Source organism: Mastomys coucha, unplaced genomic scaffold (genome assembly GCF_008632895.1).
Source record: "Mastomys coucha isolate ucsf_1 unplaced genomic scaffold, UCSF_Mcou_1 pScaffold22, whole genome shotgun sequence".
NCBI classification, from domain to species: domain Eukaryota; kingdom Metazoa; phylum Chordata; class Mammalia; order Rodentia; family Muridae; genus Mastomys; species Mastomys coucha.
In genome coordinates this window covers 147,272,147-147,287,451 of record NW_022196905.1, presented here as the reverse complement: position 1 = coordinate 147,287,451, position 15,305 = coordinate 147,272,147, and the positions used below count along the sequence as shown (strand labels likewise).

The 15,305-nt window shown below is 44.4% G+C and overlaps 1 protein-coding gene across 1 annotated transcript; it reads right to left on the bottom strand.

Moving 5' to 3' along the window:
- Nucleotides 1–3,157: 3,157 nt before the first annotated feature.
- Nucleotides 3,158–13,982, bottom strand: Ccl25 (C-C motif chemokine ligand 25). The gene is made up of 6 exons (XM_031338945.1): nt 13,913–13,982; nt 13,663–13,785; nt 9,809–9,926; nt 9,612–9,730; nt 4,560–4,656; nt 3,158–3,701 (listed from the first exon to the last, which is right to left on the bottom strand). The coding sequence occupies exons 2-6, from the start codon at nt 13,733–13,735 to the stop codon at nt 3,671–3,673; spliced, it is 438 nt and encodes a 145-aa protein (XP_031194805.1). The 5' UTR covers nt 13,736–13,785; nt 13,913–13,982; the 3' UTR covers nt 3,158–3,670.
- Between the last annotated feature and the right edge of the window lie 1,323 nt (nt 13,983–15,305).

The following is a 15,305-nucleotide window of genomic DNA, read 5'->3' as shown; positions in this document are numbered from 1 at the left end:
ATATATATATATATATATATATATAGTTGGTTCAGTTCCCATGGGGCCCAAAGCACAGGAAAGTACCAAGATATCAACTACCAACAGTGCAGTCCTCACCCAGATCTCAGGGGTGGGGGGAGGCTGCATTGCAGGAAGTAGGTGGTAGAGTAAGCAGATGGGAGAGAAAGAAGCATGCAAATAGATGGTGGAAAAATAAGTGAAGAAAAGCCGAGTAGTTTGTGTGCAGATGTGGAAACACAAAGGTGATTGCTATTCTTGCCCTTGAGGAAATGGTATATTACACTGCCCACCAATAGCAAACACTAGTGCCAGTGGGCCTATGCCCTCTTCCTTTGAGAAAACCGACCACTGCATGAGTCACTGTGACTCCCAGAGCTGCACGCTAGCCCAGGCAAAAGCAATACCCGCAGAATGGAGACCCACAACTGATTTACACGTCCTGCTGTGTTTACTTCTCACCATTGGCTAATTCCTCTGGTTGGTTGTGGTGGAGGTTCAACCATAAGTGTAGAGGACTCCATGTTGAATTACAGTTTTTCTCTGCTGTGTTTAACTTTGACCAAAGATTTATCTCCTTTGGAATCTTTGTGTTGGACAAAATCTGAAGACCCCAAAGGTCTCACCCACTATGTGGCCTACTGCATTGTGAGCCAATATGATGTGCAAGTATTGGGTGAGGAGACTAGAGAGAAGGAAACAGAACAGTTTGAGCGCTATGAAGAGAGGATGATCTGGACTTGAGAGGGTGGAGAAGAACAACAGGTATGAGTAGTCTGCAATGCCACATGAGCCCGTGTTGAAATCCTGGCCCATGCTGCCTCTGAGGTCCATGGATATACAGCAGCAGAGGTCTATGTAGATGTCCATATTAACACCAAAGGCCACACAGATGTCCCTAGTCTGGGCTGCTACCAAGGGTTATGCAGAGCTGGTCCCTCCCCCTCCCTGGCTGTAGCACTTGGGAGAGTAGGTTCCCACATGTCATCTGCCATACAGTGTGTGCTGCAGGTCAAGGAGAAATTCCCCCTCACTACCTTTGGCAGGCAGAATAGCTGGCCCTGGGGTCATGAGAGTGGGAGAGCTGGCCTGACCCTCACCAGCTGTAGTACTCAGGAGAGCAGACCCTGCATCTCACCTGAGCAACACAGTAGAGGTTGCCCTGGTGGCAAGGACACGGGTGAGCCAGTCCAATGGACGTGAGAGCAGGAGAGCTGGCTCTGGCCCATGTCAGCTGCAGCATTGGTTGAATTAACCAGAGCAGCGCTAGAGAGCTCACCATGGTGTTGTCGGTGCAGAGAAGTTGGCAAGCTGACTAACTCAGCTACCACCCAGACCCAGATCCAGGGCTATGAGAAGGCTCACCCCAATATCTACCCCATCTATGAACTGCTAGAGCATGTGAAGGAGATGGCCCTGCAGATCCAAAGCTACAGGATCTCCATGACATGGGACAACATCAGGATATCTGGAAAGGGTCCCTGTGAGGATCCAGGATTGATAGTGTAGCAAAAGCCAGAAGCTTCAGAACAGACCAATAGCTCATTGCAATGATCATTTGCAAGTAAAGTTGCATGGATAAAAATGTAGACTGTATGACAGTGTGTCCCACTACCGCTTCTACAGCAAGACATTTTCTGGTTTGTTTGTTGTTATTTTCTTTTGAGAAGAAGGTTGCAAGGGCAGATACAAAGGGATGGAGAGATTAATGGGATTGGGGTACCTGATAGGAAATTCACAAAGAATCATAAAAGCTTTTTTTTTAAAAAAAAAAAAAAAAAAAAAAAAAAAAAAAAAAAAAAGGCAGTATAGTTAAAGAGGATCTTGACCTTCTGGTCTTCCTACCTTCACCTCCTCAGTGCTGGATGACCCTGTTTATGCAGGGCTAGAGATGAAACCCAGGGCCTTGTTGAGTACTAGACAATAATTCCATTAGATGAACCACGTTCCTGGCCCCTAGCAGCAACTTTTGCTCTTACAGTTGGTCTTTGGCCCCAAATCCTACCACAAAGCTTCAAAGACCTTGGGTTTCCTGCAGGGCACAGAGTTTCCTGAGTGTGTCAAGGCCGGGCACAAGGAAAAGTGAACCATTGATTAGATTTCTGTTCCACTCCTCAAGATCCAAACAGGGCAGAAGGGTTGAAGGTGAAGTTAATAATCAATCATGCTGTGTGGAAACACTGCCATAAAAATATTTAACTGTGAAGTTCAAAGAGTTTCCAGATTGGCAAACACATCTGCGTGCCAGGAAGCTTGTGCATCCCTGTTCTGTGACACTTGTCCTGAGAAGTTGTGAACACACGCCTACTCACCACAGATCGGAGTTCATACCACCACCTAAGTCAGTCTTGACAAGCCAGTAAGTTTTCTGGGGTTACTTCCAGGAGCATGTATGACCAAAAGACAGCTGCAACACTGAAAGCCCATCTTGGCCTAAGTGCCTACTCACAAAAGCATCTATTCTGGCTGTCTCTTCTCCTACCAGTACTCACTGCTGCTTGTAAAACCTTTGCAGGGAGGGACCTTGTTCATCTGGTAAGTTTCAGGGACTTCCTGACACTTGTGAGGCACCAACTAACTGAATCTTAAGGTGCCTCCCTCCAGGATGCACATGGAGGTCACAGGATAAACTCAAATATCAACCTTCACCTTACACCTTGCTTGAAACAGGGTCCTTTGTCACTGCTGCTTCCAGGGGTCCTCCTGTTTCTACCATCTTACTACAGGAGTTCTGGGATTACAAATGCACTTATATCCTCACACTTGCATTGCAAACTCTTTATCCCCAAATCATCTCCTCAGCCCCATTTTGGTTTAGTTTTTGCTCGTTTGTTTTCTTTTCTTTTCTTTCTTTCTTTTTTTTTTTTTGACAGGGTCTTGCTTTGTATCCCAGGCTAGCCTCAAACTTGCACTGTAGCCCAGGCTGGCCTCAAGCATGTGATTATCCTACCTTAGACTCCTTGATCAACACCAATCCTAGATCATCCATAGCCTTTGTAACATCCTAGAGAATAATGGAGAAATATAAGGACAGTGCTTCCTGGAGTGTTGAGAGATGATGACTTAGCAAAGATGGCTAAATAAAGAGGGTGGTGGGACTCACTGGAACCCTGATTTATAGCAGGTAAATCAGAAGTATAGGCACACCAGACATCACTGTCAGTAATTACTTTTTAATAGCTTTTTAAATATTTATTTTTTAATTCTTTGACCATTTCACATATGTATGCATTTTGAGCATTTTCACACATTCACTATCCTCCCGTTCCTCTCTCCTGTAAATTCCTTCTTCCTAACAACCCCTTCCTACCATATTATTCATACCTTTGTTCTTTTGTACATGGCCATTGCATTTCATTAGGGTTGCTTCCTGAGCACAGGTGGGGGATTATATACTAGACTATAGACAATTTACTCAAGCCATCCTTCAGAAAAAGAAAAAAAAAACTCCCTTTCCCAAGCAATCATCAATAGCCAACAGCTCCTTGGCAAATGGTAGGGCCTTTAGAGCGTAGTAGGTCCTTCCTCATACATGCTGAGACGCTGGTGGGTCCGGTCTTGTACAGGAAACTGGAATTTCAATGAGTTCATTGACACTGTCGTGCTTAGAAGACAGCACCTCAGCAGCCTCCTCCCATCCTCCAGCTGGTGCTTACTCTGAGTAATTAACTTAATTGTTGGTTTTTCTGGACATCGCCATCCTGTAAAATAGACAATGCTAGTACTGTTCCCCTTCTGCAAACGGGAAAACTGGGGCTCTGAGAGTCTGAGTGTTCAGTGGATCAGTTTCATATAGCTGGACCCCTGGAATGACATGTAATCTGCAGACAGATGGTGTCAGATGGTTGATCATTGGGCCTGATAGACTGAGAAGGAGGAAGCAAGTCCCAAAAGTCACCTCTAACCTCCACTTGCTCACGGTGGCATGAACAAATGCACACACACTAAATATATGTATGTGTGAGTGTGTGTGTTACGTTGAAGCCAAGCATGATGGCATGTGCCTATAACTCTAGGTATTTTAGAGGTTAAGGTAGAAGGAGCTAAAGATCCAGCTACAGCTACAGAGTTTATTCAAAGCCAAAGTGGGCACCTTATTGAGACCTTGCCTCAAAATACAAATTATAAAAAGGCTGGGTCAGCAGTAGAGTGCTAGCCTACTTTCACAAGGTCTTGAGTTCAAGACCTATTATTGCAGAAAGAAAAAGAGGGATAGGAGGGAAGGTTTTGGGGTTTTTTTGGAGGGAACACTGGGAAAGGAGAAATCATATGACATGTAAATAAAGAAAATATCTAATAAAAAAATACTTAAATCTTAAAAAAAATAGTAAGTGGTACGAGAAGACACTGTTTGCTTATAGTTGATCAGCTCTGGGTCTACCTGCATGGCGTTTCACATTTGTATTTATTAATGCTCTCTACACCAGGTCAATGAATGAACAGCCACCTAGGAAGTTCAGAGTATGACCACAGCCCTGGGTAAGGCCCCTGTTCCTAAGGGGAACTCCCTGTCAGCAAAGTGATCAGTGGAGGAAGGCCCCATGGTCAAGAGTCTTTACCTGGAATGACCTAGGGTAGCATTCCTCATGCTTGTGCTGCTGGGGTTCTCCACCTTGGACTTCATATGGTTTGACTTCTTCCTTTCGGTCTGAGAGTCTGTTGGAAAGCAGAGAGAAAAAGAGGTAAGCATCCAATGGAGTTGTAGAGATGGCTCTGTGGTTAAGATTACTTGCTGCTCTTACAGAGGACTGGGGTTGAATACCTTCTGATGCCTTCTTCATGCCTTCACTGGCACCAGGCCCACTTATGGTACACAAAATTAAAAGCAAACACGCATACACAAAGTTAAAATAAATGAATTTTAAGTGATTATTTTTTAATAAAAGAGTTCTAACAGCTAGGCATGGTGCTATAAATCTGTAGTCCCAGCACAGGGCTGAAACAGTGTGATAAAGTTTGAAGGAGTTTTTGCTAAATAGCAAGTTCATAGCCAGCCAGGGTTACATAGTGACATCTTTTGTGGCAGTTTCTTCTGAGTTTAAAGCCATCTTAGATGAAAGCTATTAAGATACAACTTACAGGGAGGTGAAACAACAAGATGTGCTGAGGGGAGGTGAAACACATTAGGAAATTCATTAGGCTCAGGAAGTAAAGAATTGAATAGCTTCTGAAAGACCCTGAAACTGATTAGATCCACTCTGCTACTCCATCCCCAAAGGTATCTAAACAGGAAAGACTGCTTTAAACATTGCTAAGCAAGTGAGGCACAGGCCAGCCCAGCCTCCTGGAAGAGACACTCTCCAACTTGTTTAGCTGCCTGCAGGGTGTCCAGTGTACTCCTGGGTTTCAGCTCTCTTGAACCAGGAGGGGTGAATTTGATGAAGCTTTGTTTGAGTCATTTCTGCCTTTGTCAGGAACTCCTCACCCCTATAAGTAACCCCAGTAGAACTCATTGGTTCCTCAAGTTGTATTTTGGTGCATGTGGCTCACAAACATCGGTAATGGGATCCAATGCCCTCTCTTGGTATGTTTGAGGATAGCTACAGTATACTCAAATACATAAAATAAATAAATAATAACTTTTTTGTTTGTTTGTTTGTTTTGTTTTGTTTTTGAAACAGAGTTTCTCTGTGTAGCCCGGGCTGTCCTGGAACTCATTCTGTAGACCAGGCTGGACGTAAACTCAGAAATCCAACTGTCTCTACCTCCTAAATGCTGGGATTAGAGGCATGTGCCACCACTGCCCAGCAATAAATAATACTTTTAAAAAACTTTTAAAAGGGGGCTGGCGAGATGGCTCGGCGGGTCAGAGCACTGACTGCTCTTCCAAAGGTCCTGAGTTTGGATCCCAGCAACCACATGGTGGCTCACAACCGCCCATAATGAGATCTGACACCCTCTTCTGGCGCATCTGCAGTCAGCTACAGTGTACTGATGTATAATAATAAATAAATCTTGGGTCAGGAGCGAGCAGAGTTGACCAGAGTGAGCGGGCCGACTGGAGCAAACAGGGCCGACTGGAGCGAATGGGATTGACCAGGGTTGACCAGAGTGAGCAGAGGTTCTAAAAAATTCAATTCCCAACAACCACATGAAGGCTCACAACTAATCTGTACAGCTACAGTGTACTCACATAAATAAATAAATCTTTTTTTAAAAAAAAAAACTTAAAAAAGAAGGATAAAAAATAAAAAACCTTCTATCATCAATAGGAGGAGAAGACCTCGGCCCTGTGAAGGTTCTGTGCCCCAGTGTACGGGAATGCCAGGGCCAATAAGTGGGAGAGGGTGGGGTGGCAGGCATGGGGATGGGGGGAGGCAACAGGGGTTTGTTCTTGTTGTTTTTGTTTGTTTGTTTGTTGGAGGGGAAACTGGGAAAGGAGAAATTATATGTAAATAAAGAAAATATCTAATAAAAAAAAATATATATAAAAAAAAATTAAAAATCTCATCAATCCCTGAGCTTGCCCCAAGATCAGACCACAAAATTCCCACCAATCACAGGCCATTCTGGGAAACTTTGCCTCCCTCTTCTGAGAAACCCTGTATAAGCCTGTCTCCTGTCTTGTTCACACTGCTTCTCACCCAAGCAGAGAAAGCCACTCCTGTGTCTTTTTCAGTAAATTTCTTGTTCGAGATTTGTTGTGACTATGATCATCCTGGCTCCTCTTTGCCAGGATGCCTTTCCCTCTGAGCTGGAACACAGTGTGCATGTGTGTGCATGCATTTTTTCTCACATGTGTGGGTTCATTTCAATTTGTGCACGTGTGCACGTGGAATCATAAATTATCCTCTATTGCTCTTTGACCTTATTCACTGAGGCAGGGTCTCTCAGTTAAACCCAGAGCTGACAGCTTACTGTGTGACACACATGTCCCCATGCTCTGAGGCTACAGATAGAGGAAACCCAGCACACCCACCCAATGTTTATATTTCTTAGGATACAAACTCCATACTTGGATGTTAAGCACTTTAACAGCTGAGCTATCTTCTTAGCCCCTAGGAAAAAAAATCTTAACTCATTAGTTAGAACAAGGGTGTAATGGGAGAGAAAGCATGGTGGGTAAAGTGCTCGTCATAAAAGCCTGAGTTCCATCCCTAGCATCCATGTAGAAATCCAGATGTGGTAGTATGAATTTGTAATCCCAGCACTGATGAGGCAGAAAACCAAATGTCTTGAGTTCACTGACCAATGAGCCTAATTGGCAAGCCCCACACCCCAGTAAGAGACCTGGTCTCAAAACACAAAGTGGAGTCAGATATGGTGGCACACACCTTTAATTCCAGCACTTGGGAAGCAGAGTGGGTAGATCTCTCGGAGTTCAAGGTCAACCTGCTCTACATAGTGAGTGCCAGGACAGCCAGGACTACACTGCCTCAAAACAACAACAAGAACAACAACAACCACATGAAGGCTCACAACCATCTATACATCTACAATGTACTCACATACATTAAATAAATAAATAAATAAATAAATAAATAAATAAATAAATAAATAAATCTTAAAAAAAAAAAGAGTGCTTGCTCTGCAAGCTTGATCACCTGAGCTTGACCATCATACCCTGTACAAAATATGTGTGTTTCATGGTACCATGCAAGGTTCCAACAGCCCTATCCAGGCTGATACCTATGAACCACAGCAAGGACCAGCATGGCATGATGACCCAAAGGGTACAGTAGTGACACACATCTCCATGGTAACCAAGAGCTCTTTAACTGGACGTTAGAACATCTCAAAAAGAACAAAATCATGCCTGGTACTGGAAACCCAGCCAACTAACCAGTGAAGCCATGGCTCTTGGAAAAGAACCCACAACCACCACTGTCCCAAGCCAGAACAATCCCTAATTATATTCTAAATATCTGTTACCCACAGACAAGTGCAGTTCTCACCCCTCACAAAGGGCACTTCTTGATGCAACAGCAACCACTCCAGAAAGCTAAACCAAACAAAATGCAGAGTTGTGCCTAGTCTCAGAGGTCTACAAATCCTGCACCTAAGCCTCAGGAAACATTGTGGAAGAGGGAGCATAAAGACTTTAAGAGGCAGGGGACCTGGGGATTTGCAACAATAGACATGCTAATGTAGTTGAGGGCAGGTGGACTCCAGGAGGCCTTAGCCCTAGACTAAAGAATTCTGGAGAGATGGCTAGTGGTTGAGAGCACTGGCTGCTCTTCCAGAGGTCCTGAGTTCAATTCCCAGCAACCACATGGTGGCTCACAGCCATCTGTAATAAGGTCTGTTGCCCTCTTCTGGTATGTCTGAAGACAGCTAACAAATAAAATAAATAAATCTTTAAAAAAAAAAGCTGAGAGTGGGAGAGATGGTCTTCCCCGTGGAAGAACTCGAAAATTGGTCATCTAATACAAAATGGCCAGCCCTGAATATAAGTAATATTATACAAACTGATAAGATTTCATTATATATTTAAGAATGTATTATTTCAAAACTATTAATGAAAAAGGGAGGTCATAAGTGTGAAAGAGGGCAAGGAGGGGCATGCAGGAGAGTTAAGAGGGAGGAAAGTGAAAGGGGAAATGATGTAGTTATTTTAATCTCAAAAAATAAGAGAAGAAAAATTTTGGTTTTTTGAGACAGGGTTTCTCTGCATAGCCCTGACTGTCCTAGAACTCACTCTGTAAAACAGGTGGCCTCAGACTTACAGAGTTCCACCTGCCTCTACCTCTTTAGTGCTGGAATTAAAGACATGTGCCACTACCACTTGGCCAAGAAAAACATTTTTTTTTTTTTTTTTTGGTTTTTCAAGACAGGGTTTCTCTGTGTAGCCCTGGCTGTCCTAGAACTCACTCTGTAGGCACATGCCTATAATTTTAATTTTGGGGGATGGAGACAGGCAGAGCCTAGAGCTAACTAGCAAGCCAGCTTAGTCAAAATGACAAGTTTCCCATTCAGTGAGTGACCCTTTCTGAAGGCAGTAAAGCCTGGAGAGCAATAAAAGCTTTGACCATTGTACTGGCTGGTTTTGTGTCAACTTGACACAAGCTGGAGTTATCAGAGAGAAAGGAGCTTCAGGTGAGGAAATGCCTCCATGAGATCCAGCTGCAAGGCATTTTCTCAATTAGTGATCAAGGGTGGGAAGGCCATTGTGGGTGGTGCCATCCCTGGGCTGGTAGTCTTGGGTTCTATAAGAGAGCAAGCTGAAGCAAGCCAGTAAGTAACATCCCTCCATAGCCTCTCCATAGCCTCCTGCTTTCTGACCTGCTTAGCCCCTCTGACTTCCTTTGGTGATAAACAGCAACTTGGAAGTGTACGATGAATAAACCCTTTCCTCCTCAACTTGCTTCTTGGTCATGATGTTTGTGCAGGAATAGAAACCCTGACTAGGACAACCACTATAAACACAACTGCTGCATACTCATTTGCATGTAGAACACACACACCAAAGACAAGATGGAAGGACTAGAGATGTATGTTAGTGGTAGAATCCTTCCCCAGAATGCTAAAGGAGCTGGGTTCAATGCACAATGCTAAACGGGAGAAAAAGTAGAAAGTTATTGAGGAAGGACACCTGAGGTCAACTGCTGGTGCACAGGAAATAGATAAACACTGTTTCTCTCCCTGAGATGTTGGCCTGAGGTCTTACCTACCTGAGATGTTCTTCCGGGGATTGTGGACTGGCCTTTTCCCAGTTGTCAACATCCTTATTGCCCTCTTCACATCCATGTCCTCTGGATTCCCACATACTACTTTGTGGCGGAAATAGAATCTACAGAGGGTGGAAAGTTAGGACATGAGGAGCTAAGGCAAGCATGATGCCCTCCCAGCAAAGGGAGGTCCTGCTCACCTCACTGCACGTAGGTTGCAGCTTCCACTCACTTCCTGCTTGTGGTAACTCCTAGCATGCCTGAGAATACTCCATTTGATCCTGGGGTGGTAACCCAGGCAGCAGTCTTCAAAGGCACCTACGGAGCAAATGAGATGATTCTGTGGGTAAAGGTGCTTGCCACCTAAGTTCAATCCCCAGGAACCACACAGTAGGAGTGAATCACAAATTATCCTCTGACTTCCATGCACATGTGGCACATGCATGCAGGTGCACACATGTATGTGAGAACTACTACTACTACTACTACTACACACACACACACACACACACACACACAGTCATAAGCTCTAAGTGAGAACCTAATACGATTATTCTAATAAATGGACATAGTAATAAACTGTCTGCTACATTTTTATGCATAGCTCATAGTTTCTATCCTCCTCAGAGAAGCGTCTTTTTGTAGTAGATGACAGTTATCACAGAGACCCACAGATGATCAACTTTGAGGAAAGGAGACTCTGGAATTCCCAACTATAAATGAGACATCTATATTCTACTTCCTAGCCACAAGGCTCAAGGATTATCACAGAAGAGTGGGGGCAGAAACATTGTAAGACTTGGAGGAAGTGGACGGGGAAGGAAGAGCTGCTGGGCATGAGGAGGCCATTGCAACTATAATGAGTGCACAGACTCACCCAAGATCAAAACAGAATAGGTGGATGGGTAGATGACCAAGCCAGCTCAGTCAGCCAGCAGGGTCTCCAGGGAAGGAGGGAGGATTGAAAAGAAAAAGACAATTAGAGGACACTATAACAGGACCCCAGTGAGTTCTGAAGCTAAAGCTGGTTTATTTTTTTTTCCAGTCTGCTTTGTACATACTAAGAGTATGGTCAGTCCTAAGGCATAAACAAAGTAGTCAAGAAACAAACAAAACACAAACAAAGGCCCCATGGTTACTATATTCAGAGTCTTAAGAAGGCCCATCAAGATACAAAGATCACATTCCTCAGCTGTATTCATCTGGAGCCTACTTTCTTGCCCTAGCCCAATGTCAAATTCCTGATAAATTCCTAGAAGGCAGCTCCAAATGCTCTACAAAGGTAGAACACACTAAGTCTTAACCCTAGCTGAAGAGCTATTGGAAACTGGTGGCTTCTAAGAGAGGCCTAGTTTTCTTCAGGGATATAGTCCCTGAAAGACTATCAATGCTCTTGTAGACAACAGATCATGAAACTGGATGAGGAAAGTGGTGGGAGATAAGGTGATATTGGGGGAGAGGGGAATAGGGAATGGATTTGATAAAAAAAATTTGCATATATGTAATTCTCCAAAAAAATCACAAAAAGGTACCTGCAACCTGATGAGCCAGTCACACACTTGATTCCAGGTGTACATCACTAGCAGGATAACCACAGATGTGAGCATACACATACACACACACACACACACACACACACACACACACACACACACACACCACCTTCTAGATACAGAAGTCAACAGGCTACCTGGGAAAGAAAGCTTCCTGGCTTGTCCTCAGCTCTTGATATGAGGGAGGGCATTGGCAGGGATGGTAAGTAGGCAAAGAAACAACCCAAAGTCCCTTCTATTTCTGCTCTGAGGTAGAGAACAGGTGCACCCCTGGGGAACACCCAGTACAGCCCTAATATCCTAAAAACGGTTAACCAGACATTGAGACACATGCTAGGACAGAGAGTAAGGAGTTTGAAGCCAGTCTGAGCTACATGTGACCTGTCTCAAAGCACCTAGATGGCACTAACACTGTTGACAAAGTGTTTGCCTAGCTTGCATGAGGCCATGGGTTGGATCCCCAGAAGTACATAAACTGGGTGTGGTAATACATTCCTGGAATCCGAGCACCTGGGAAATAGAGGCAGGCAGATCAGAATTTCAAAATCATCCTCGGCTAAGAAGCAAGTTGGAGACCAACCTGAGATATATGAGACCCTTTCTTAATTTAAAAAATTAAAAATTAGCTAGATGTGGCAGTGTACACTTTTAATCCCAATACTCAGAAGGCAGAGGCAGGCAGGTTTCTGAATTCAAGCCTAGCCTGGTCTACAGAATGTGCTCCAGCATAGCCAAGGCTATAGAGGAAAACTCTGTCTCAAAAAAAATTTTTTTAATTAAAAAATTTTAAAGGTCATGTGTGTGGCACATGCCTTTAATTCCAGCACTCAGGAGGATCTCTAAGCGTTTGAGGCCAGCCTGGTCTACATAGTGAGTTCCTGGACAGTTAGTTATACATAGTGAGCAAGCTCTTGCCATCAAGCCTGATAACCTGAGTTTGACCCTATGGATCCACAGAATGAAGGGAAAGAACCTGCAAGTTATTTGGTTATCTCCACATGGGCACTGTGCACACTGGTCCATACACGTGCACACAAAATAAATAAATAAATGTAAGTTGGATAAACATATAAATAGCTTATACGGCTTTTCTGACAATCTCAGCTCCAGGTATGAGTTGGCCTGTCCTCACGTGGAACCAGCTTAAATCCCTTTTCCTCTCTATACTCATCTCAGTAGCTGCTAAACTGACCTAGACATTCTTTATTGATTCCTCTGTTGGCCTAACAAAAGCTTAAAGAGTTCTTCTTGGTACCGAAGAGCCACACAACACAGACATGAATTAGACCTAATGCCTCAGGAGTTTCAACCTGGTGCAGAAGGCAAAAATGTTATCTACGCAGAAAGAGGATGTACTGGAGCTGGAGGAGGGGGTGCCCAAGGAGAAGGAGATGATCCTAGAAAGTTCTGAGGAGAGAAGTAAATGAGTAAAAACAAAGTTGATAAGACAGTGGGTTCCTCAATCTGAGGTCAAGGAGAGCCTAGCAGAAGTTCAGGGACAGAGTTCATCCTCCTTGCCATTGCTCCACCTTGGCTCTCGAGGACAAGGGGCAGTGGTGTCAGATAAGAAATGGGGCTCCAGGGATCCCTGGCAGGTGTTTTCCAACACTGGGGGCCACTTTTCTCCCAGGATCAAAGGGCAGAGGTTGGGAGCGGCTCTGATAGCAGAATGGGGAAAAAAAAAAAAAAGCCAAGCCTGGTCTTTCTACAACTGGAAGCTTGAAGGTGCAGGACCTGTAGAAGAGCAGGCAAGGCAAGGGCTGGGATCCTAGTCCTCAATCTGGCCTGGGATTTTGCCTTGACACCTGCTGGGATTCCACATTCTTTTCCAGAGATGAAGCACCCAGTGGCAGTGCTCTAGGGGATGCTACCTGCCGAGAACTGGCCTTGGGTAACTAAACCCTCTGGTACCTGCTTTCCAGGAGGGCAAGACAAAGGTGGTTCCCTGACCACAGGACTGGGAATATTTTTGCAGCTGGGAGTATTTTGCAGTTCATTGGATCCTTAAATTTTTCATTCCTGCTTATCAGATGGGGAAACTAAGTCCCGCACAGATTAATCTTAGCCCCTTGCCTAGATTACACAGGGAGGAAAAGCCGGGAATTCAATCTGGAGAGTCATCAGGGCTCTGAGCTTAACCTCACATCCCTTAACTAGGCAGAAGAAGGGCATCAAAATGCATTTCTGGTTATATGTGCGTTTCTCCTCAATTGGAGCCTACCCTCGGGTTCCTGCAGCCCCCTAAGCCTCTTGAGTTTTGCAAAAGAAGCACTTCAGAACGAAAATGAGGGATCTTGGAGTAAGTAGCTGGGGATACTTCATTTCTACCCATCCAGTTTCAGTAGTGCCAGGGATTCTTGCTATGCCCAACCTCCCAAGAGCCACTGAAGAGTTCAAAGGATACAGGATACAGGGAGATTTCAACAAGTGGAGAAAGACAAGTGAGAAGAGAAAGCAGCATCCCAAAGCCAGGGCAAGGTAGGTATAGCTAAGGACAATACCTTGGGCATGGACAACCGGCATCCAGGCCCCAACAAAATAGGCAACCAGGCAGGCAAAAAGCCACAGTTTCATGGTGAAGGTTAGATCTCCTCTCCAGGTACCTGAAGGTTTAACGGGGCCACCTATAAAAGTGGGAGGGAGTGGAAGGGAGGACATGAGTATCTCAAGCCAGTCCCTGGAACTCTCTGAAAGAGAGGCAGATGGCAAAGGGCTTGCTCTAGCCTCTGCTCTAGTCAGAGGAGGACTCACCAGTGCCTTTCTGGTCCTGAGAGCTGGTGCCTGCTTGTAGCGTGTGTACTGCCTATGGGATCAATGAACTGGCTTCATTCTTTATAATCAGAGCCCCACCCTGCAATGACCTGCCCTCTCTCTTCTTTCCCTCCCTCCTTCTGATCCTCCTCTCTTACCAGCTCTGTGAGACTTGAGACTTCTCTCTCCTACAGATAGACCAAATCCTATTTTACATCTGTCTCTCCAGGTTACCTGCCTCATGAGCCTTGAGGCACTTTACGTAACCAGGCCTCTCAGTCAGTATCCCCACCCAATACCTTATTATATGAGGTCCAATACTGTCCCTAGCCCTCTCCCTTAAAAGCTTTTTATTCCATCTTCTCATGGATCTTTTTATAGTTAACTGGCTTTAAAATGTTTATTATTTCTATTTTTTTATTATAATTTTGTACATGGGGATGGGACACACACATAAATCATGGCAAATCTGTGGGGACAACAATCTATTTTTTCCTTCCACCTTGTGGGTCTTGGCAATGGAACAAAGGTCATCTGGCTTGGTGGCAGGTGCCTTTACCCACTGAGCCAAGGAGCCATCCTGCCTTTTCTTGCTCTCTTGCTCTGTCTTGGCCTTAACACATTTTCCTGAAATTTCCTAATTTCTTTCTTTTTCTTTTCTTCTTTGTTTTTTTTTTCTTTTTCTTTTTTGGGTGGGTGGGGGTGGGGGTTGGTTTTTTAAGACAGGGTTTCTCTGTATAGCCCTGGCTGTCCTGGAACTCACTCTGTAGACCAGGCTGGCCTCGAACTCAGAAATCCGCCTGCCTCTACCTCCCGAGTGCTGGGATCAAAGACATGTGCCACCACTGCCCAACTTGTTCTTTATTTTTGTTGTTGTTGTTATTGTTTGTTTTTTTGTTTTTTGTTTTTGTTTTTGTTTTTTTGAGAAAGACTTTCTTTTCGTAACAGAGCCCTGGCTGTCCTGGACTCACTTTGTAGACCAGGCTTGTCTTGAACTCACAGATATCCGATTGCCTCTGCCTCCTAATGTCGTTGTTTTAATGGCTGGATAAAATTCCAGTTGCTGGCACACTTTTAAATTTTTATTTTTGGGGGGTTGGGAACATTAGAACCACGGTGATCTGGGGGCAACTTTGGAGAGTCAGTAGAGCTTGGGAATCAAATTAAGGTCATCAAGTTTAGCAGAAAACACCTTCAGCCATCTCTCCATCTGGGAAGGCACACTTTCAATGAGGCAGTAAGTGACACAGAAGTGAAAGTCATTCTAACAAAACTGTTTTTAACCACAACACTGGAAAGAAAGCAATGTGCTAGTTTGGTATGTGAAGCCAGGATTCAGGTAATGGCGTCTGGTGTTCGCAGGAAGCAAAACAAGATTCATTTTGAAAGCATT